This window comes from Pteropus alecto, unplaced genomic scaffold, assembly GCF_000325575.1.
Source record: "Pteropus alecto unplaced genomic scaffold, ASM32557v1 scaffold21, whole genome shotgun sequence".
In the NCBI taxonomy this organism is placed as follows: Eukaryota; Metazoa; Chordata; class Mammalia; order Chiroptera; family Pteropodidae; genus Pteropus; species Pteropus alecto.
Genome location: NW_006436282.1, coordinates 24,737,852 through 24,761,795, shown reverse-complemented (window position 1 = coordinate 24,761,795; position 23,944 = coordinate 24,737,852). Strand labels below are relative to the sequence as shown.

Here is a 23,944-nt window from a genome sequence, read left to right as displayed (position 1 = left end):
TTCTAAAGCTTCATCTTTGAAGTTAAGTCTTTACGTATATTCTTATTTTTTTATGCTATAAACTTGTTGATACAAAACTTTATTTCAGGAGAATATATACTTTAATGATTCTGGGACATGTTGCCAAAATGCTTTCCAGATAATTTACACCAACTGAAATTTCTACCAGCAGTGTTTCTGAAAATACTGGTTTACCTTAACCCTTGCTAATTTGATTAACCCTTTGTGCACTCGCTATATCTCTCTGTGTGTGTCATTCAATGCTATTTATAAAAAACTGCATTTCAATTTTAAAAATAATTGCCTGTTCATGCCCTTTGTTTATATTTCCATTGAAATTTTATAAGAGCTCATTTATTATATGGCAGATATTAGTACTGTGTTACAGATAAAGCATTTTCCCCCAACTTTTTGTTTGCCTTTTAGCTTTGTGTACGATGTATTTGTACTTTTTTCTGTATAGAAATATTGTATCTATGGATATTTTTAATTTATGGTTTTTATTTTATTCATATATATATAAAACATCTTCATTCTTTCTAGTTGTTAAAATTATGCTTTTGATATTTACATGTTTAATTTATCGGGAATTTGTTTTGGGGTAGTGTAGGGTAGGAATCTAATTCTCTATTTTTTCAAAATGGTCTTCTGCATAACCTAACACTTTGATGAGCGGTCCATCTTCTCACTGATTTGGAAGAGTGTTCATTATTGCATACATCATCGTTGTATGGATACGCGCCTGTCTGCTTTTGGACCTTGTGTTTAGTATTGCCTTAGGCTGGGGTCCTCTCAAGCAGGCTTTGAGTTGGAGATTTCCGTGCTGAAAATGTACAGGGAGGTACCCTTGGGGTAAATGCCTGAAGGGGGAAGAAGGAGGCCTGATAAGGCCTGAATTGCTGGCTGTGATGCGGCACAGCCAGAGATTCAGCCAATCGCATGGGAGCGCTGGAGCTGGGATGGCTCCGCACAGTTGTCCTACCTTGAGGCTGGGGCCCTGGTCTTCACATCCCTCCTTGTTGACTAGGCAGACAGAGGATGCGGTTGTCCTTGGTAGCGGGTGTGACCTGTAATGCATCTATCCTCTTCAGCAGAGGGTAGTTCCCTGCGAGGGACTCAGCTGGGAGCTGTCAGCTACCAGCCCTCCCAGCTGCTGCGGGAATGAGTGGTTCAGCCCTGAAGGGGGCCTGGGTGGCAGGCAGGCTCCCTACCACCTTCCCCACGGTTACTTCGCTCCGTCTGGCTAGGCTTGTGCCAGTGCTGTACTATTTTAATTGTTGTAAGTGATGCATTTTAATATCTGTTAGGACCTTCTTTTTAGTTACCTCTTTTTTGTTATTCTTCTAGGCAACAGTTCTAGCCAGACACTTGGGATTTTAATTAGTATTTTATGTATGAATTAATTTGAGAGAGAACTTGCATCTTGAAAAATTAGATTTATTCAGGAAGACATAGTATCTTTGTATTTGTTCAAATCTTTTATGTTCCTCAGTAGAGTTTTGCCATACATTTTGCGTGTTTCTGATTACATTTTATACCCGCTCCTGGGCGAACAGTTGAGGACTGACCAGTGCAGAACCTGTGTAGGGGATTGTGAGGCCCATCTTCCTAGATTTCAAGTGGATGGTACTAGAAGGGAAAATGTGATAATTATCAGACAGCTTAAAAATATTCCAGTAATGAAACTGTCAAGGATAATATCTTTTCTCATAATGTCTCTATTTTTAAAAAATTAGGTAATCTTGGCCAGCTGGTACAGGATATATACCAAAATAATGGACTTGATTGGCATTCAGACCAAGATATGTTGGACGGTCACCAGAGGAGAAGGACTCAGTCCAATTGAAAGCTGTGAAGGCAAGTTCTTTGCGATATTGTCCAGTTGTCTGTTGTAGTGTAGTAGTCACCCCAGACTTACGGTAGGAACAACCACCATTTTATTGTGCTCGTGGGTTCTGCAAGCCAGGAATGTGGGCAGAGCACAGCGGGCCGGCTTGTGTCCGTGATGTTAGGGGCCTCGGCTGGGCTCAGGTGGCCGTGGCCGGGGGACTGGGATCAACTGGAGGCCACTACACTTACAGTCAGGCTCCTGGGCTAGGGTGACTGCGAGGCGGGGCTCAGCTGGACTCTCAGCTGGGACACCTGCATTCGCTTTCCATGCAGCGTGGGCTTTTGTGTAGCATGGTACCCCAGTGTCCGGCTTTTCCTGCAGTAGCTCAGAGATCCAAGCTGGACATCACATGGCCACTTATGACCCAGCCGCAGAAGTCACATAATATGGCTTCTGCCACACTCTGTTGAAGCAGTCGCAAGCCCAACGAGACCCCATACTTCTACGGGAAAAGTGCCTGGGAACTTGCAGCCTGAGTTAAGCCCACACAGCTACTACCCACTTCCATCTATGTCCCGTGACGGTGTCGTGTGTGTGTGTGTGTGTGTGTGAGAACCAAGGCAACTGTTTAATATATTGGGCAACCATTTTCAAAATAAGCACATTTTAATGTTAATTGCCAGACACTTAAAGTCATTAATAAAACATACGTTTTGTTTACTTTTAAAGGATTGGGAGATCCTGCTTGCTTTTATGTTGCTGTGATTTTTATTTTAAATGGACTCATGATGGCATTATTCTTCATATATGGCACATATTTAAGGTAAGACTGTTAAATTGAGAATATTTTAGTATGTGTTTATAATAGTATATACTAGAATAATATAAATAGTGAGATTATTGTTAACTTTTGGTTTGGTTTTATAACAGTGTCATTTGTAATACGTCTACTTGTAGACATAAAATCACTTCCCAGTTGGATGATTTCACCATTGTCATGGCCAGCCGAACTGAAAGTAATTTTAGAGGCTTAAATAGAGCATGGCGGAGATATTTGATAAATTTTAAATATTCATAGGCATTTGAGCATCAGCAATATATATTGTTTACATAAAATGTGAAGGCAAGGACCACTCATAATGGCTTTTACTCTGCTAATGTTAGAACAGAAATATGTTTTATGCAGATATTTACTATTTTACCTGATTTACTTCATAATTGAGCAACATTTCTAAAATGAAAAGATTGACAAATTTTCTAAGCGTTTTTATATTTATTTATTTCTCTTTCTTTTTTTTTACAATCTGCCACACTGTATACTTGTTACCGTGAGAGCATCTTTAAATTTTCTTTTTACTGCTCGCTGATTCTCTGTAGTAGAGAAGTATGAGCATAGGTCTGTCATTTTCACTTTGGTTTAATGAGTTTGAATCCGCTGTTCTCCCATTCTCTTTGCTTTGGAAGTGTGGCATTTTCATTTTAGTATGTCTAAGATGCGTCGAGTTCTTAGCTCAGTGTTTGAGTCTGTAGCAATTACTCGATAAGCATTTATCAAATGAGGTAGCTGTTAGATCAGTTTAAAATATATTTGCATATAGATTTAAAATAACTTTGATGCTGCTATTTCTGACTTAGCTCTAAGAAAGGTCTTTTAATTATTTAATTGGGAGAGATTGAAATGAAAACGAGTGATTAAAAGATGATGTGACAGTTTTTGTTTTTGAAACAAGACACACAGAAATAACTTCACCAAAAGTATATGGTAATCAGGAGAAGAGGCCGACCCGAGGGAAAGCAAGGCCAGTGTGCCTCGTATCATGATGAGCAAAAGGAAGAGAGACTTGGGGGCATTTATTCATTTTGCTGAGTACCACCCATCCGTCTCACGGGCAGCTTCATTACATTTGGGAGATCCAATTTTAAGGAAGAGAAGTTAAAATATGGAACGTGACATTATTGCTAAATTGCTAATCTACAGTTATGCCACTTTTTTCATTGAAAGAATTCCTATACGCTTATTAAAGTCATCATTCAGCATCATTTTCTTAAAATGGCTGTTATAACCATCATTTCAAAGGCTGCAAGTATCGTATCTGCAGCAGAGAATGTCCGTAGATCTCTGGCTAGCCTAGGCTGTCATAATCAGACTGGAGGACAGAAAAGCTGTGTGGAAACTCTAAATCGTGGGTGGAACCTGTTAACATTGAGTTTTCATATAATTTGAATAAATGATGTGGGAGGAACTTAAGAGTTACTGCCAGTTCTTTAGTTTCCTTTTAGATATAAAAGAAAATAGAATGTAACGGAGGTCTTTCAGGGTTGTAACAGGGAGGTGAAGTGTTTGTCAGGTTAACTGAGATGGAAGATAACATAGAAGAATTTTTAAGAAGTGATCGGGTAGGAAAGAGAAGGCCTGAGTGAGTTAGGAGCCACTGTCTTCTGTGTGAGACTAGAACACGGTTCATTTGCAAGGCGCCAGAAGAATGCCTGCCTTCACAAAATATTTTTTAATTGAATGAAACGAATGAATAAATTATGGAATAGAAAAACTTAGCTCATGACTGCCATCTGTGAAAAGCACAATAATGATATATTATTATCTATGCCGTATACTTTATTGGCATTTACCAATTTAGGACGTACTTTTCCATTGGACTCGTTCAAAGGTTTTCCACTGCAGATCCTGCCCTTCCCTTCAGACTCTTCGTTTGTTGAAGTAGTGCACGGATAGCAGTTATTATGTGCCCAGCTCTAGTCTAAGCTCGACAGTCGTAAACTCATTTAACCCTTAGCGTTAGCTCTGGGAAGTAGGTTAACCCTTTTGCAGATGAGGGGACTGAGGCGCAAGAACCTTAAAGAACTCCCAGGGCCTCGTAGCCAGTCAGCTGCGGGGTTGGGATTTGAACGCAGACTCCAGCGTGTGCGCTTTCAGCTGCCGTGTTCTGCTGTCTTTGTGGATGCACTCGAAATAGTCTTTCTAATAGCAATTCAATTATTTGCAGTTTGAATTAATAAGTTAATATGTATTTAAAGGTACCGAGTAATGCAGAAAAAGCTGTTTATTCCATTTCCAGAGAGGGTGTTATTTACATTTCATACAAAAGTTTCAGAAAAACATTTCAAAAGAGCATGACACTTAGAAGGATCTAGATTTTATTCTCTTTTCTGGAATCGTTCGTTTCCTGAAGGTTCTGAGGCTGCTGGGATTTTGCTGGTCGTGTGCTCGTACTTCTGTAGGCGTGGTTCACTTCACTCTTTCTCATGTTGCCATTTATCAGGATCCCGTTTTGCTCCATTTTTAGTTCTCATACATGTATGTGATTTTGTAATCATTCTAATAGTTTCTTCATCAGTTAGTTTTTCTTAGAATCATTTCGTTGCTGCTGTATAAATTGGAATGAAAGGTAACCTGGCGTGTGTGTGTGTGCACACACGTGCGTGCGTGCGTGCGCGCGCGTGCGTGCATGTGTGCTGGGGGTGAACCCAGGCTCCTTTCATCTCGTAGCTCCTTCGTTCACCAGACTCAGCTTCCTTCGCATACGGTCAGCAGACAGGAAAGGGGAGAGTCGAGGAGACACGTCTGATTCTTAACCTCCTCAGTGCAGAAGTGACACCGGGTCCCAGTGACAATTCTGCACTCCCCTGCACCTTGTCCGTGGACACTCGTATGGTTGAGGGCCGGAGTCCACTCACCGAGGCACGGCCCTGTGTTCCCTGTCCCTCTCTCCCGTCCCCTCTGATGTAAAGTTTCTGAGAAAACGTTTTAACGTTTTGGTTTTTGTTTAATCACCGTGGCCAGTCCGATCTGCCTCTGGTCTTTTCCTCTTTAGAACACGCACCTTTCCCTGTCTGTCTGCATCAGTTCTCCGTCGCTGCTCCGCCTCGGTGAGGAAACCGCTGTCCCTGTGCAGACGCAGCGCATCGTCAGGGTGTCTGTCCCTCCGTACAGAGCGTCCACCCTCCGATTTCCTGTTTCTGTTTCCGTGGTCATTACAGGTTCACAGTGGCTTCTCTGATACCAGAAAGAAGTTTTAAAAATCCTTTATTTCTAGATATGTTTTAGAAGCCCCGACGTCCTGGAAGATCAGTCTCTGTGCCACACCTCCCTTGTAACTTTGCTTCCTGTCCCCTTTCTGTCCTGCGTGAACGGTCGTAGTTAATAGAACCAGTTTTCCTACTCTTTCTTCTCATGGTCCCACCTGAGCTACCTGTGAAGTGACTCGGTGTTCTTTTTAGGGTCTGTGACAGTAAATAGATCAGCTTTTCATATGAATTCTTTACTCCTCCCCTGTATCCCACCTGTTTTAAGGAAAAGTTGAATTTCCTATTCTTTCTGCCAATTTTGCTTCCATTATTTTGACTTTTTTTTGTTGTTTATCATGTAAAAATTGAATCTTTACTGTTTTTGTGGGCCAGATTTTTTGGCTACAAATGTGTCTTAAATAGGCTGTGGCTCACACCAGCTCAAACTTTTCCACCCTCATGTTTTGTTTTTCTTTGGAATGTTCTATTGACTGGGCCTGCCGGCACGTCTTTAATCTAACAGTCGTGTATGAATATTTAAAAGATAAGTATTTGTTTTCAGTACGTCTAAATCAATGACAGTTATTGGTTGTATAAGATATACAACCAAGATATACAAGATAAGATATACGTATAAGATACTGGTGTCTTTATTCCAAAACCTGCTTCTTTTTATGTCACTGCATCGGTAACTGACACTTTGACCTCACTGCTGCCCAGGTCTGACCCCTAGAATTTTCGTGACTTTCCCTTCAGTTACTTTTGAAACCCAGCTACTCGCAAAACCCCGCTGGCTTCTTTCTTTGGAGTATCTCTGGCCTCCTTCACATCTCTCTTCGCACCTGCAGGATTTAACAAAGGCTCCAGGAGCAGTGTCCGGAGGTGACAGTAGAGGCTGTGAGCTTTACAGGAGTGTGCTGGAGCCATGAGGGGAGCATTTTCTCAGGAGAGTGACATTTCAGGAAAACAAGACATCTGGGCAGAGCCTGAGGGTGTGGGGAGGAAGTCGTCCTCCACGGAATGGAGAATCTGGGGGGGGGCACAGTGACAAGTGTAGGTGGGAGTCGGGATGTGGTGATCAGATTACAGCAGAGGCTGGACATGGCATTGATGCTCAGCAGGAGCCTACGTGTGGGGCCAGTGACCAAGGGTCAACAGGGATGGTTGTGACATGACGGTGAGGAGTATTTGACTGCAAGTTTCAAAAACAAAATAAAAAGACTGCCAGCAGCCTTTGATTTGAATAGTTTTAATGTTTCCTTTTATGTTTTCATTTATCCCTCCGATACCTTTTGACTCTCTGGCTCTCTGCCATGGGTGAAACAGTGCTGGACACTCTGGCTGCTGAAGAACCAGTCACTTCGCCAGCTACTATAGAAAGAATTCTGTTTCCCTCCCTGGTAGACGAAGATTAAATTAAAGCCGTTAATCAGTTGTTTGCAGCAGACTGTAAGGCTAAGCTGATAACTTTTCTCAGCCTTCCCGACCCTCATTCTCTTCCTCATGTTGACCTTCTGGTCCTTTCCTTAGTGCCCCAGTGCCCTGCCCATCAGCTCAGGGGAGGGCGGTCGGCTCCCAGCCAAGCCTGCTGGGCTTTCTCCAGCCAGCCAGCAGGTGCTGAGGCCTCACGTCTCAAACTTGAGGCTGCAACTCTCTCTCAGTTTAGTGGTTTCCAAGTTATTCTCTCATATTCTGTTTCTTAAGCATTTACACAATGTAAAAACTAACTCCAGGAGTTATTTAATGTTATTTCGAATGAACTAGGATTACTTTTTTTTTTCTCTTTGAATGTTGAACTTAGCACGTTTCATCATTCTTTGGTAAATAGGGGGAAAAGCCTCATTGATTAATGAAGCCTCCCAAAATGTGATTGAATCCATGGCACTTAATGATGTAGGGAAGAAGAAAATTATAAAGTTATAAATTGTCAGTATTTTTAAGATCTTATCTCCTCATTTTATATCTAAGGAAATTGAAGCCCAAAGGGTAAATGAAACATATGAGTAAATGTGGTAAATGTCTAGGAAGCTTAGAATGTTTTAAAATTTGCATAATAGGAACTTTCATATTTTCTGATAGTTGGTAGTAATATTTCAGAATATAATATTCAGAAAGAACTATTTCTTTTTAACCACTAGGGAATGCTGAAATATCAACTGCTCAACTGTAATGGAAAAAAATTAATTTCAAGTATTCCGATGACTACATTTTTTCTGTTCAGCAAAATAAGATGACCTCTGTGATAGTCTCTAAGGATCAGAGGGGTGGGGTAAACACTGGGGACACTATTGTAGAGTTGTCGCCAGTCACATCATTTCATAGTGATTATAATTCAGAGCATTCCTTGTAGATAAACAAAACACGCAAGCGTACCAGAAAATCTGCCTCCCTTTTTGGTTAATAGGTATCAAATATTACATAGTATGCTGGTCCATAACCTGTATTACGGTAGAACACTGTGTAAGTTTGAAGTAGGGAAGACCCTCACAGACAAGACAGGAAATGCAGAAGAAATAAAAACATTGACATTTAACTGCATAATATTAGCTACGTAAAATTTAAAAATTCTTCCTGACAGAATACACCATAAATTATATCAAAAGACTTTGTCACGCATATAATAGTCAAAGAATAGATATCCACAATCTTTCAAGAGGGATACAGACAATCCAGACAATCCAATGGAAGAATGGACAAGAATGTGAGCAGGCAATTCACAGAAGAGAAAATGCACATTGTCTAAAAAAAAACAAAAACAAAAATAACCCCACTAAAAATGATGATCTGTACAAGTAGGCAGGACATACAAATTATAATAACGGTGAGACAAAAATTTCCACCTATCCGAAGGGCAAATGTAGAAGGGTCTGGGCCCATCAGGTGCTGTGTTCTAAACCCTGTACATTGTGGTGGGGGTGTGGACTGGGTTTGCTGGAAAGTTCACGTTCTTTGACTTGGCAGTCTCTCGGGTCCGGCCAATGGAAATAAAAGCACCACTATTCATATGTACAAGGATGTTTATTTTAACTTTTTTTTTTTTTTTTTTACTATTATAACTAGGAATTGAAAAATATCTGTTATGTCCAATAACAGAGAAAAGGCTGAACAAATTGCAGTGTTTATACTATGTAATATTTGATACCTATTGAAAAGAGTGCCTTGGGTTACATGTATTGATTAGGAATAGTCTTCATGATAGATGAGTTAGAAAAGGAACAAATTTCAGAGGGATATTAATATGATTGCATTAAAATGTATGTTTGCGTGGGTTGGAGAAAGATTTGGAAGGGTGGACACGCAGATGTTATTACTGGCTGTCTGAGGTGAATGGGATTGGGGGGAGGGTGTCAAGGAGGAAAACATTTTTTTAAAATATGAAGACTTGTGTACTTTTTCTCTTGTTAGGATAAGTTCGAAATATTAAAATAAATGTCTGTCTGTCTGTCTATCTAATTTTTTCTTTAAACTTCAGCTAATTCTTAACCTTTCTTCTGTCTCGTCCCCTGCACTGAAAACTGGAGTTTGCTCGTTTGCTGGTCTGTGTCTGTTCTTGGCCTGTGCTGTACCACTTTCTAGCAACTTTATCTGTCACTTATTTCTGCGACCCATCACTTCAGCTGCTTCCTGGCCAGTTTCTTTGCCTCTTTATATCCCATTTGTGCCAGTCCTGGTCAATAACCAGTGGGGGAAAATCACACAGTCCTGCCATTAGTGTCCCTGTGAATTTGTGGTCTTGAACTTCAGTTGATCCTTTAAAGACAGCTCTGCGGCCCTTCTGTCTCCCCTCCCTAGCTCTCTCTTTAAATGCAAGCGGTATTTCAAGCCTTTAGCACTGCCACCTCTTCTCCTGAGCCGCCAGTGGCCATGTCCCCGCTCTGAGGAAACGCTCACCTCCACAGATCCTGCAGGCTCCCCCTTCCTCTGTGCCAAAGCTGACCGGCCCTCTGTGCTGATATTTGCATTGTATTTCAAATATTTTGAAAACATAAGAAAGATAAATAAGGGTAAAGAAGGTCAAATCTATGGTGACAAAAGGAGATGTGACTTTGGGTGGTGAGCACACATGGAATGCAAGATCATGTATTATACAAGCGTACACTTGAAAGCTACGTAATTTTATTAACCAGTGTCACCCCAATAAAGTTAATAAAAAACCTTTAGCTATAACCTATTGTTTTCCAGCATCTTCTGTAGAAAGGCAGCTTGGGGATGGCATGTGGTATTTTCCAACTTTAGGACTATTAAGCCCTTTTCTGTACTTGCCTTCTTTTCCTGAATGGATGTCACGTGTCCCGGGAAAACAGTGTGCACAGTGCTGAAGGACACAAATAAATCCTGGCACTGAAGAATAAAAAAAGAAAGATCGGGTTGCACGTGCACAGTACCATGACTTTCAACAGTTTCTTCTTCCCTGTCCGTCTGTGTGTTTTTCTGTTCATTTTGAAGATGGAAATGATTTTTAAAAAATGAAACTTGTTTTGACTAACGATACTTCAGAAGACATAAGCTATTTTGTAAGTAAGCATAGTAGAGTCCTAGTGTGGCTAAAACTTTTTTAGTAGTGGACGGTTGTCATGTTATGTGATTTCAATGTTTTACTAAGATCGACCTGGATTTCTATTGTTTTTGAGTTTCATTGTAATGTCTTCTCTTCCAGTGGCAGCCGACTAGGGGGCCTGGTTACAGTGCTGTGCTTCTTTTTCAATCATGGAGAGGTAAGTAGTCAACAGGTGTTTATTTTCAAAATCTTTATGGGATTTTACTTCTAGAAATACAACTTTCTTCTTTAGGTAGTCAAATATTTCTTTAAAAATTTTAGGAGCTTTTACTTATAGAAATACAGGTTTCTTTTTAAAAGTTAATTTCTTTAAAATCTGTGGCAGCATTCTTTAAGTGTTTGATCTTATTTTGATTCAAAATTTAAACACTGGCATTTGTTTGAACTTTTCAGGATCATTGTATCTTTTATGTGATATATCTCTTAGTGATTTGAACAAGTAGCGGGTCTATATCAATTCTTTATAGAATTTAAAACCGAAAGCTCACATTTTAGTTGTAATAGACATAAGCCAGCCATGGATATAGTTAATTCCCTTGTGTTGGGATAACTTTTCATTGAGGAGCTATATCATGCCTATTTTAATGTATTTATATTAAACTTTGATACGCTTTTCATCATCCTTTGTAGAATATTTTGTTATAAATTTGCATGCACCGAAGGCCTTTCTGAGATGAGCAGCACCGTAAACAGCGTAGACTCCAGATCTAGGAAACTGTGTCCAAATCCTGGCTGTGCCATTTAGTGGCCATGTGACCTGGGCCGATGGTTTAATCTGATGATGTTACCGGTCTCGTGGGATTATTGGGCATGTTACACGAACTCCTACGTGTAAAGTGCCTAGAACAATGTTTGACACATAGTAACTGCTACGTAATTGTTGTTTGTATTATTATTATTACTATTAATAATAATAATTTAGATTACATTCTAACATAAATTCAAGGTGCTGGTGAAATCTTTCCATTAAATTAATCAGAGTTGTAAATGAGTTTCTAGTAATGTATCTCTGTCCAGTTTTCTTTCATGGTAAGTAGGTGCTGTATGAGGGGAAAAGGAAGGTCAGCTGCTTTGCGTGTTTATACACTAGGTGTCTACAGTATTCGAATGTGCACATGCTACAAAGCTCTAAGAGGAGTCAAAACAAACCTTACCAGTGGAGTCAAGCTTGAACTTTCTTTATTATTCAGCAGGTTACCAATAGATGTTGAACTAAATATTAACATGCTTAGGATTGAGAGTCATGGAAATTTAAAGCTAGAGTAGCCTAATAGATTATAGCATTCAACAAATTATTGTTCTATAACATCAATTAATTATGAATTTTGAGCAAGAAAAAAAGTTATTTGACTCTTCTTGACTGTATATGCTGCTCAGTGTCAGTGTAGACCGTGAAATGTGTAGAACGACTTAAGAAACACGAAATAACCATTTAACAGTGGAAGAAGGGAGCATCGCATGTTCACGTGAAATGCTGGAGAGAGGGGTCATTGAAGCTTTGAGGCCAAGGCTGAGTTTCTGTCTGCAGAGCGGGAAGGTCCACTGCGCGGCTGCCCTTAGCGTCAGGGGTCAGTGATCCCCGGTCTCAGAGTTTCGATACTCATGGAGCACGAGCATTATTCCTTACAAAGTCTTTTTAGTTTTTAACAATGAAATTCATACTAGTTATTTTATTTTTTCAGGTCGGTAGATTTTTAAAAATATTTTTCAGCTATTTGGTATACTTAAACATGCTTAGACATCATTTTCTACTTATAAGGTAAAATAAATGTGATTGAAATTTGAATTGCAGCTTTACTGAAATAGTCAAGTAGATAATTGTACTTAAATCAGTAACTATAGCTTTAGCGTAGAAAAATGACCATTTTGTGTAGTGACGTATATTAAAATTGAGACCATAAACTGAAGTTTTGGGGAAAAGTGGTGAGAACTCAAGTAACTGAAAACTATTATAATTTTGTATTTATTTTGTTTTTCAGGTTGTGAGATTTTCAGACTTTTTTTTTCTGACTTTTAAAAGTGTTGCCTAAAGTATATAATTTTTATATGGGGGAAACATCTTCTCTGGTGGTACCTACTCTTGCATTTAGTGAACTTTTCTACATTGTCACAGTGTTTTGCTTACGGTGATTGCTGGCGGGTTGCTAATTGGTACCCTTCTTTCAAAGAAGAGTTATTTTAATCATGTGAGTGAATAGTTTAGGTGCCAAAAAATATTTGTGAATTATTCCTTGCTTTTAAGTTCTATTTCCATTATTTAGTTTCTTCTGTACTTGAGTCTAAGATAGTAAATGACATACATTTAAAGATATTTTTTCTCTCAGATAGTTTTTCAAGGGAAAATTTTTGCCTTAATGAAGGAATTACAAAATGTGTAGTATAAAAGAATTAAGTTATTTAAAATAGAAATTTAAACCCTTCAAATCTGAAATATGTGAGTGCAGTAAAGGAGCTATTAATTGCTCATAGTAATGATTGATAATATTGAGGTTATACATTTCATAATAAAATTATGCAGATGTTCTCACTTATCTAGGTTTTTTATTAAATGTTGATTCCCTCCCTCTTCAGAATTATTGCTAAGATGAAAGCTAACAGTTTTGCTCTGACTTTAAAATATTTCATTCTGAGATGTTTGCAGCATGGTTGATGCCGCAGGATTTTTAGTGTGCTGACTGAAAAGCATGTAGATGAGTATGTAAAAATAAAAACCTAAATATAATAATTTCCCCACTTTGAATGTTAAAAATTCATTATGTATGAAATAGGTTTGTTTTGCTTTTTCACGATGAGATTAAAAATTATTACCAAGCATGACTGACGGTGTTTTATATAAAACGTGTTCATAGATATAAAATCCGCCCCTTCCTTTTTTGAATCCAAAGTAATTTAAAGTATATAAAGGATTGCTTTAAAGGCATATCTAATTAACCTTTTTTATTACCCGTAACGTATTTCTGATCCATATTAATTTCTTAAATATATTTTAACTGAACTGAGATGAAAAATATAAATGTACACATTCTTAATGATTTATTGTCATAGTTTTGTCATTTATATAAGGTTTGGAAAGGAATTCTCAGAACACTTTGAAAACAGTCTCATTAATCCTTGTAATATTCTTGTATGATCGATAAGTAGTAAATAATATTCTCATATGCATTAAAATGGAAGCACCGAAAGGTTAAGTGTGGGGCTCCAGGTTGCTAAGCAGGGAGAGGATTCTAAATTTTCCAGCTAACCAGTAATCTCTCTACAGACTTCTCTCAACACAAATAATTCTGAGATAGGGTATACGGATTTCAGTGACAACACCGCAGTTTCTCTTTTGTAACTGAAAAGTCCAGAGATCTTTCTTTGCCAATTTGTGGGATTTTTTTTCTTTTCCCTTTTTCCCTCTCTCCCTTCTCCCTTCACTTTCTCGTGCTGGTAACGTTTGGCCAGGACATTTATTCTGCGTCTTCCATTTTTTTCAACTCAGTTAATGTATGCTGCAGACCTACTGAATGCCAGGTACTTGTAGATGCCTGGCATGCGTCAGTTGTTAAAACAAAGATCCCTGCCTTTGTGGGTAACCGTGTGAAGGTGGGGTGATCTTCCACTCCAGGTGGGAGAGTTCTGGCCTGTTGGAGGAGTAGCCAGGAGGCCATTTTGACAGGAGCACAGAGCGGCAGGGAGGAGGCCAGGCAGTCAACAGCGGGAGACGGACGGGGCTGATTCTGTGGTCCTGGTCGGTCATTGTGAGGTTCATTTGGAGCAGACGGAAGGGCCACTGGAGGATTATATGCAGAAGAGTGACATGATTTAAATGTTTTTTGCATTAATTTGGAAAATAATATAAGTGCCAGATGCATTATGTATTCAGGCTGTTGAGTGGTATGCCTGTGGATTTGTAAATTGACATTAAACTTACCTGAACTCCCAAAGTCCATAAAAAAAAGAATGTGCTCATCTTTGTTGAGAATGAACCTGTGGATGGAGATTTGAAAACCAGCCTATAATTTAGTAGTGAACCAGCCTGAAGTGTCCTTCCCGACCCGACCCCTACTGGATCTCCCCACTCTCCAGACTGTTTTCTTTGCTTCAGACCTATTGTCCTTCCTTCCTTCGTGTTCTCAGGAAGGACTGGCCTGTTTCTTTCCTCAGGGCCTTTGCACATGCTTTTTCTCCATGCCCTGCACACTTCCCACCCCTTCGTCTCCTAATCAGGGCCTGATTAAGTCCTCATCATCCTTGAAACTGGACATTTGTTTGGGTTTCAGCGGTGGTCATCATTTCTTCCTGCAAATCTGGGTCTTCATCTGGTATAATTTCTCTTCAACTTTACATACTTTATTTTTTGGTGTAAATCTGCCGCCTATCTCAAAATGTCCTTATTTCATCTTTATGGTTTGAAGTGTAGTTTTGCTGGAAGAGTTTGAAGTCGATAGCTTTCTCTTTCGGGTTTTAATGTATGTCATTCTTTGTCTTATGGCTTCCATTGTTTGATACAAAGTCAGCTGTCATTCTTCTTACTGTTACCTGAATGTAATGTCTCTCTTCTGTGGTGGCTTGACAACTCTCTTTTTAAATTTGATTTTATTGATTTGATGGTGATGAACTTAGATGTGGTCTTATTTGTATGTATCCTGCTTAAGATTCACTGAACATCTCTGTTTCACATTTTTTAGTTTTTGAAAAATTGTAGCAAATATCTTCTCTTCAAACATTTTGTCTTTTCTATTCTTGTATCTTTGAGGATTCCAATTCCATGTGTGTCCAACTTTTGATGTTATCCCATGGTTTTTTGACACTGTTTTCTATCTTTCTTTGCTTCACTTTGGATGTTTTCTCTTGCCGTGTCCCTGAGTTCACGGATAGGATATTCTGTACATTCGGCCTGCTATTGAGCCAGTCCAGTGAATTTTTCATTTTAGCTGTTATGAATTACAAATTTAGAATTTTACTTTTTTCCTAGAGCTTCCATTTCTCTGCTGAAAATTTCCATCTTTTCACCCATTCTACCCTTCTTTTTCTATAAAATTTAAAACTTAATTATTATAGTTATTTCAAAGTCCTTGTCTGCTATTTCCATTTGTGTTACCTGTAACTTGAATTCTGCTGACTAGACTTGACTTCTTAATTGTAATTCTGTATAGTCTTTAAAGTACCCCTGCCAGGCTTGACAGACATAAGGATTTCTTCTAGTGTGACTAGCTTAGTGGTAACATCAGATCGTTTATCTTTAAGCCAGTGCACTTTCTTTAAACCGAACGATGGACTTATTAATATATTCAGTCTACATGCAGAAAAATGATTGAGTATAGAAACTGGGATAGTCCATTAATTAACTTTAGGGTAAGCTTTTCAGAAAGATTGACATTTGACTATTTGTTATTTTATTTGATCCCCTCTGCCACTTTTATATATTGTGCAGCCCAGGGTAGTTTGGGCAAAGAATTGCAAAAGAAAATGGAAGACTCCTTTCTAGCAGCCCTGCGAATAAAAATATTAACGTCGATGACTACGAAGAGTTTTGAAGTCTCAGCTGGTTTTGCCGAAATTTGTGTGAAAGAAGACGAAGTCTAGTCAGTTTACAGAACCAGTTAGAACGTAATGTTTTTAATTTTGGCAGAATGTGATGTAGCTGGCACGTTCCCCGCTTCCCTTCTAGGCTAGAGTCGACGTTTTCGGCAGTTCGCTGTTGACAATTCACGATGTTAATAGCTCACAAGATCTTATGCCGTGTGCGCCTCCCTCTCCGATGTTTCTCACTTTCCAGTGTGGCTGTTGGTGGAAAACCTAGCAGCTTGTTTTGTAACACACCATTTAAATTATGGGTGGAAAAAAACCCTTCTTTTTGTACTTATAAATAGCTCTCACTCGGTATGTCTTACTTAACAGTTTTGACAGATGTTGTAACTGTGAACTCTTTTCAGTGCACCCGTGTGATGTGGACGCCCCCTCTCCGGGAGAGCTTCTCATACCCGTTCCTTGTACTTCAGATGTTGCTTGTGACTCATATTCTCAGGTAGCTTTTGACTTACCCTTGGTGGTGGTTTGTTCGTTTGTTTTGCGTTGAATAACTTGAGCTAGAATTTTTAAGCTTTCATAATAAAAACTATGAATGTAATAAAATAATTAACATGCAAGGTTAAATTCATAAAGGTAATTTCAGAGTGTAATTTAAGAGTGTGTTTACTACGAAAAGCATTTTCGTAATCTGCCCTCTAGTCTTCTTCCTTTTTCTCGGTGGTCCACAGATGCTGCCCGAGGAGCAGCACATCTGCGTCCCCTTCTGCCATTTCCACTTTCCCATCATTTCCTGCGACCACCACCGTCTCCCCAAAAATAGGCAGAAAGAAGGGGGGGAGCCGGTGGCAGTAGAGTGTATCCTAGAAGAAAGATGAAGCACTTTGAAGAACAGTTGATAGCAGAACTGGTCAGACAGAGCAGCACACGTAACTCTTCGTCCTCCCTTGGCTTAGCTTCCCTGAGAAGCAGACAGCGGGGTAGAAAGAAACCACGTCAGTGGTTCCCGGTCGTCCCTGGAAGTCCCAGGTCCCCGTCTCTGTCGCTCGGCTCGCGCCGCGCCGGTCACGCCGGCCACGCCGGCCACGCCGGCACCAGTTGCAGTTCCTCTGCTTTCCTTCGTCCCTCACTCCCCCCAGTGCAGTTCGTACCCAGCTGCCAGATGCCTGTTAAATTCTGCTCAGAGGTCGTTGCCTCTCATCGTCCATACAAATCAAAATCGTGTTCAGGATTCAAAAGCAATAGAGAAATGCTTTATTTTAGACAGTGGCTTTCCACCTTTGAACTGTGCTCTTCAAGAAATAAACACATTTTACACTGGGACCCAGCATACCCGTTCCCGTGTGTACACAGACATCCGATTCAAGTTCCGTGGAATAGAACCCTTATGTAGGATGCAATCGTGTATTTTTGTTTTCACTCTACTTCATTAAAAATTGCGGGTTCTTAGCTCATGATTTTGTACCTCATTAATAGGTTACCTGGATTTTGAAAATGCTTGACTTAGGGGCAGGATAGAAAGATGGATTAGGATAGCACAGAGGGATGGCCTTAGAAAAAGGCATACTCAAGGAAATAAAAGCATTTTCTGGTGACCCTCAGCGCCCCAGGTAGGTTAATCTAAGGAGGGTGTCCTCCTCAGTCCAGCGTGCGTCCCTACGCCGTAACCGCAGTAGGTTGACACGTACTCTTCACCGCGTGAACATGCTAGGGACGTCGGGCCTTTGCACCAGCTCACTGACTGAGGAGACAGGTAGTTCTTAAAACTAACATGAAAAAGAAAACCACCTCACTCTCCAGAATATTCCCTAAATCAAAAGCCAGGACCGAAGCCAGACCTTTCCAGGTGGCTCTGGAGTGGCCTGTGCTGCTTTTCTCTTTGCCGTGTCCCCAAGTCCTCCACAGTCTCCCTCGGCTGTGTGGCCTGTAGTCTGAGTCCCTGCAGTACTTGTCTGCAGAATCCTTCGCACTTGGATATGCTGCTTTCTGTGATTCGTTTCACAGACATCCTCTGTCTCTCCAAATGAATCTTTTGGCTGGAGCATCTCATATATTTGATTATGATTCCACCAAAATATAGTTTGAAAAACTTCAGTGGATATGCTGGTCCAGATGCTCTCTCTCTGGCAGGCTTTGTTTGTTTTTACAGTAATAATGGGTATTTACTTTTCATAGAAAATTGTTGTAATTGAGAATCAGGAGGTACAATTTCTAACCCATTGGTTCATCTTACATCCGGTTTATGTTATAACGAGATCATGTTTAAAGATTCTGAGTTGCTGCAGTTTGGAGCTATGCTAGAATGTTTGGTGGTTAAATTTACCGATCTTTATTTGTCTTCTCAAGGGCTACAAAACTTTACAGAGGCAGCTTGATTGCACTCTGCATTTCCAATGTGTTTTTCATGCTTCCATGGCAGTTTGCTCAGTTTGTACTTCTTACTCAGGTAAGGGGCTTTAATTTATTTAAAGTGAATGAAGCTTGCTGTGTTTAATTATGTGAACTCATTTGTATAAAATTATAGAACTGAAATGTTATATGATTCTACGTCCTGAAGTGTTTTTTAGTTAATATTTTTAAACAAAGTTTGCAATAGGGAAATATACAAGATGTATTTGTTAGTGGGTGTTAATTATTTGTGTCCTAATTGAATACATTTATAGACCTCAATATATAAGTATGCTTATCTTTGTTCAGTATTTATTAGTGTGCTTAAAAGAGGACTGACTAGTGCTATACCCTTTAAGTATTTCTCTTAAGTTACTGGAGTATTCTCTTAATTAAAATGTATTTCTTTTCTGAATAGTGTTATACATTCTTCTACCTAGGATAAATATATGTAGGATAACATAGGATAAATAGCTAAACAGCTCATACTTTATATAACTCTACCACCAATCTGTAGCTTATTATCATCTTTCCATGTGCTCTTGTCTTTCTCTTCAAAGGTCTATAAAACAAGATAAAGCTAGCTTGTTGAGAGAGAGCAAACTTCGTGTTTATCTCTTTCTGCGCCACCCCTCCCCACACACTGCGTCTACGTCATTACGCTGGTCACGTGCATATTTGTATAAAGCATTTTAAGAGTTGCTTTTTAATGTTGTCTGAAAAGTCTTGCTTGAGAAATGAAGTCAGACGTGGATTTGAATCCTGATTCTGTTGACTAGTTTCTCAGCTTGGACAAACTGCTTGACTTTCCTTAGGGTCAGTTTCCTCGTCTATGAAGCAGCGAGGTTCGGAGCCTCCTTTTATGGGTTGTGTTAGGATGCTGTGAGGTAATGTACGTAGGATCCTTGGCACATTACCTGGCACGTAGCAAGGTGTCAGTAAGATTAGCTGCTTTTACCGTTATTTTTTTCAAAAAGACTCTGTTTGTACTTCATTTTTTCTTTGCTATTATCCCTTAGCCTCTTTTGTCTTCTTTAGTTTGATGACATTTCAGATGTTTCTGGTTTAAAATGTCCCTGAGAGTCACCCCTTAAGATTGTACCCTGTAGGCTGCTGCGTGTTGCTGGGACCCTGGGCTGGCAAGGGAGTGTCCCCACTGCTTCCAGTTTGTGGAGGTGCCTGCTTTGGGGGGCGATGGGGGCAGTTGTAGGGGTTGCATGGACCGAGGGGAGGAGGCTGTGCTTCTCTGTGGGGTTGATGTTGAATAACACACACACCCTCCACAGTTACTGTGTCACGTCAGCCACTCTTAAGCAGTGTGGGAAAGGGAAACCTTGATTTTCTTGCTAATGGTGTTGCAGTAAAATCAGCCCAGCGAAAAACCAAGCGCCACTAGGAGAGTTGGAGAACTCAGGTGTATTGTGCCGGCGGTCCTGGAGGAGCTAGCGCTCTGAACATCTGGGCCCCAAGCTCAAGGGTAACCTTACTTTTATAGGGCCAACAAGCAAAGGGGTTACATCTGTTATCTAGACAGAACAAGCAAAGGGGAGGGTGAGTCTTCAGTTGATCTCAAGGTCACTCTGCCCTTCAGCCCATGCGGCAGGCATGCCTACAGAAGCGGAACAAAGAGCTGATTACAAGGTAGCCATTTGAGTGGAAAATTCCTCTTCAGTGGGAAAATGTGTTGTAGATTGTTTGGCGATAAAACACTTGATGAACAGAACTTAAGTTATATGTTTAAGTGTTTAGCTGTTTGATAGTTTATGTCATGTTCGCCTAGTAGGAGAAGCATGGAATTTAATTTGAATTGCTTTCTCCATGAAGAACAATGTTTCTATATTTTACTAAGAGGTACACTTTCATCATTTAATCAGTTAATTCATCTAAATAACTCCAATACTCTACATGCACAATTTTCTTTAAAACTGTAAAGAAATGTAAAAATACCCTGAAATGAAAGTAGTTCTAATTTGAAATTTGATCAATTTGATTATAATTACCACTTGAATATTTGTATAAATCAAAGAGAACACTAATGGAGATACCTGTAAACAGTGACTAATCAGCAGAACTTAATGCATTTTTACACACGCATGCATTACACAATTATTTTTTGGGTTTAATGTACCTTTTCCAAGTATGTAGTAATTGTCATATGTTATAATTAAATTTTTCTGTTTTTCAGTTGGGCAAGGCACTTTGTAATTGTGCATGTTGACAGTAGAGCCACCCTGATGTTAAAATGAGTATCCTTTTGGATAATCCACAAAGTAGATTATTTTGCATGGTTAATTAAGAGAGCCATGTATGGAAGAGAAAAATCAACCAATATTTGCTGTATTAATATATTGACCATATTTAGTAATAAATTGGTAGATAAGAAGGGGACTAAAGAACTCACTTTCAAAATAAATATAAGCCAGTTTGAAATAACAATAAAGATAATCTTCATTTCTGTAGCTCTTCATTGTGTATATAATTTTTATTTTTAACTTTTTAAATTTCAGGTTGCATCATTATTCACAGTATATGTCGTGGGATACATTGATATATGCAAATTACGGAAGATCATTTATATACATATGGTAATGGTTTTTAAATTTCTTTTTTCCCCATTGAGTTTGACCTTAAACTCCTGATTAGTATTTGATTTGTTTATGATTGAAACTGGTCATAACATCATTCCATAACTAAAACAAGTGTCGTTCAAAAACTGAGATAGAATTAACAGACGTTTTAAATAGGCCACCTAGAAATTTTTAATTTGGGTCGTATTATCTGATTTGAGGTCGTGCCTGACTTACACATTCTCCGTAAGAGCGATAATTCAGGAAAGAGAAACATGTTCTGGCATATTATCGAGGAGCCTCCTGTGGAAATGGAGTGTTCATTTCTGAGCACCAACTGTCCAGGCATAGCAGTGACACAGCAGTGACAAGAGCCGCAAAGATCTCAGCGTACGTGCATTTACATTCTAGTAGAGTGCAAGAAGGAGAGAAGACAGGGCGGATGACAAATACAGGAAGTGGGTAATTCGTACGGTATGTCAGGAGTGATGGAAGTATGGACAGAAAGGAGAGAGCAGGTCACGGCCGCCCAGGGGGATCAGCAGAGCCAGCCTCGGGGTGGGAGGGTGAGCTGACCAACCAAGTGGTCAGGGCAGGTCTTACTGAGAGGCAGGGAGTGGAGCAGAGTGGAAGGAGGAGAGGGAGTTTGCCGAGTAGATGCCACGAAGAAGAATATTCTAGATTGGCAAAACAGCTAGAGCCAAGCCTCTAAGGCTGGGTGATCAATTTTGATGAGTGTTTGTTTATTCTTTAAAAACATTTTTCTTCTCTTTGTCATTGGTTCTTAAAATTATGTTTCTTCTCTGTAGTTTTAATGTTATTATAATATGCCATTATGTTTATGATACATATAAAGGACATTTTTAATATGTTGGGGATTTGTGAACAGAATTATAAAATGAACAACTGTGAACTGACCCTCCAGTTGACATACAAAACCATCATTACTCTGAAGCCCTTGTGCCCTGAACACATCCCCTCCCATCTCCTAGAGATTACCACTGTCCTGACTTTTTAAATTATAATTTACTTGCTTTTCTTTATGACTTTGCCATATGTGTTCCTAAGTAGTATTTTTTATTGTTAAATATTAGTATTGTTTTTAAGGTTTGTAAAAATGGTATCCTTTTATGAGACTTATATTTTTCCTCAGGTTTCTGAGATTTGTATGATACTGGAATTTAGACATTTTCTTTGCTTTATATTTTCATTGTAGAAATAAAGCACAGTTTATCTGTTTTCTTATTGAAAGACACTTAGATTTTCCCCCCTTTTTTATACTTTTATGAATAATACTGTACATTCTTACACATACCCCCTGGGATGTATATATTGAGCTTCTCTAGGATATTTATTTACCTAGTAGTAGAATTTCTGGGTTGTAAATCATACACATGTTCAACTTCAAATTTAGTACTGCATTGTTTTTCAAAAATGATTAGACTAGAAACAGTAACGTATAACACTTCATGTTTTTCTTTATCCTTTTATATTTTGTCGGTCTGGTAAGTATCAAATGGTATCTTATGGCCTTAATTTGTATTTTTTCTCTCAGTAAAGCTGAACATCTTTTGGTGTGTTTGTGAATTCTTTGTGTATCCTTTTTTGTGATATTCCTATTCATATTTTTTTAACCAATTTTTCTCTTATGTCTAAGAGAAAATGGCTTCCGTTTTAGTCACTGCAGTATAATCCACTATTTTCATTAGTTATTTTGATGCTTGAATTGTTCCCGATTTGGCCAATTACTTCAAGCTGGTTTCTTTTCCTTTTCATGTCTTCATCATGCTTTGAACACTTCTTAAAAGAAATTAATGAAGACTAAACTTCATCAAATGCTTTTCTGCGTCTTTCTAGATTATCCTGTGTATTTTTCCCTCCTTAATATGTTACAATGATGAATTATATTAATTGTTTTTCTACATTAATAAACCTTGCTTTTCTGGGCTAAACATAGTGTTTATACAATGCTGGATTCACTTTGCTATTATTTTGTTAAGATTTTTAAATTCTGTTCATGAATAGAATTCAATAGTAATTATTCTTTTTTTTACACTTGGCTTATTTTTCCCCAAAATTGTTTAATATAGTTTTTTTTTTTAACATTGCTGTAAAAGTCAGAATAATTATTAAGCATTTAGAGTTAGTCAGTTACACAGTCGCAGAGGCAGCTCTGGATGAGGACTTTGACTCAAAATTATAGTTATGAAAATACTGACATTACACAGCTTTCCTTTGTAGCAGAACCTGTTGGGGGTGAGTGACGCCGGCTTTGCGGGGGGACCGACTGCGGAACTGGTCACCGACTTTGGAATATTCTCTTTCACTATCATTTTACAAATTCCTATAGTTACATAAAGGAAGAAAAAATACATAGAATTGTCTCCATAAAGGATTTTCCCCCATTTTTATTGTGCTAAACTACATAACTTAGAATTTACCACCTTCATCTGTTCAAGTGGACAGGTCAGTGGCATGAAGGACAGTTCCACTGCCGTGTAGCCATCGCCACCATCTGTCTCCATTGCCTTTTTCATCTTGAGAAGTTAAAACTCTTTACCCATTAAACAATTCCCTGTTCCTTGTCCTCGCCCTGCCCCTGGAAACCCCCATTCTGCTTTCTGTGTCCATGATTTTAACTACTCTACCGCATATAAGTGAAATCATGCAGTATTTGTCTTTTTCTGAATGGATGTTTTCACTTACTGTTCTCAAGGTCCATTCATATTGATGCAAATGACAAGATTTCCTTCATTTTTATGGCCAAATTATGTATATATACACACCACATTTTCAATATCCATGTGTATGAAAATACAGTGTTTGCTTGATAAGGAGTTACATTCTATAATATATAAGAAAACTGAAGGAAAATAACCGAAACCCAATAGAATAATGGGCAGTAGGAATAGGCACTTTATACACACACATGCGTGCACACACACATGCACACACACATAAGAAGCAGCATGTAGAAGAAAAGACAGTGTGTCTTTTAAAGAATGGAAAGTGAAAAAACAGCAGGGCAACATTTTTTTCCTATTAGATTGGCAAATATTTAAAAGA

The 23,944-nt window shown here is 38.9% G+C and overlaps 1 protein-coding gene across 1 annotated transcript in view; it reads left to right on the top strand.

Moving 5' to 3' along the window:
- DPY19L1 (dpy-19 like C-mannosyltransferase 1) overlaps positions 1–23,944 on the top strand; it is a 69,890-nt gene that overhangs the window by 14,416 nt on the left and 31,530 nt on the right. The window contains exons 5-10 of the mRNA XM_025046862.1: positions 1,737–1,857; positions 2,561–2,654; positions 10,512–10,569; positions 16,331–16,422; positions 18,270–18,369; positions 20,819–20,896. Coding sequence (XP_024902630.1) covers positions 1,737–1,857; positions 2,561–2,654; positions 10,512–10,569; positions 16,331–16,422; positions 18,270–18,369; positions 20,819–20,896 — 543 coding nt within the window. The remainder of the gene's footprint in view (positions 1–1,736; positions 1,858–2,560; positions 2,655–10,511; positions 10,570–16,330; positions 16,423–18,269; positions 18,370–20,818; positions 20,897–23,944) is intronic.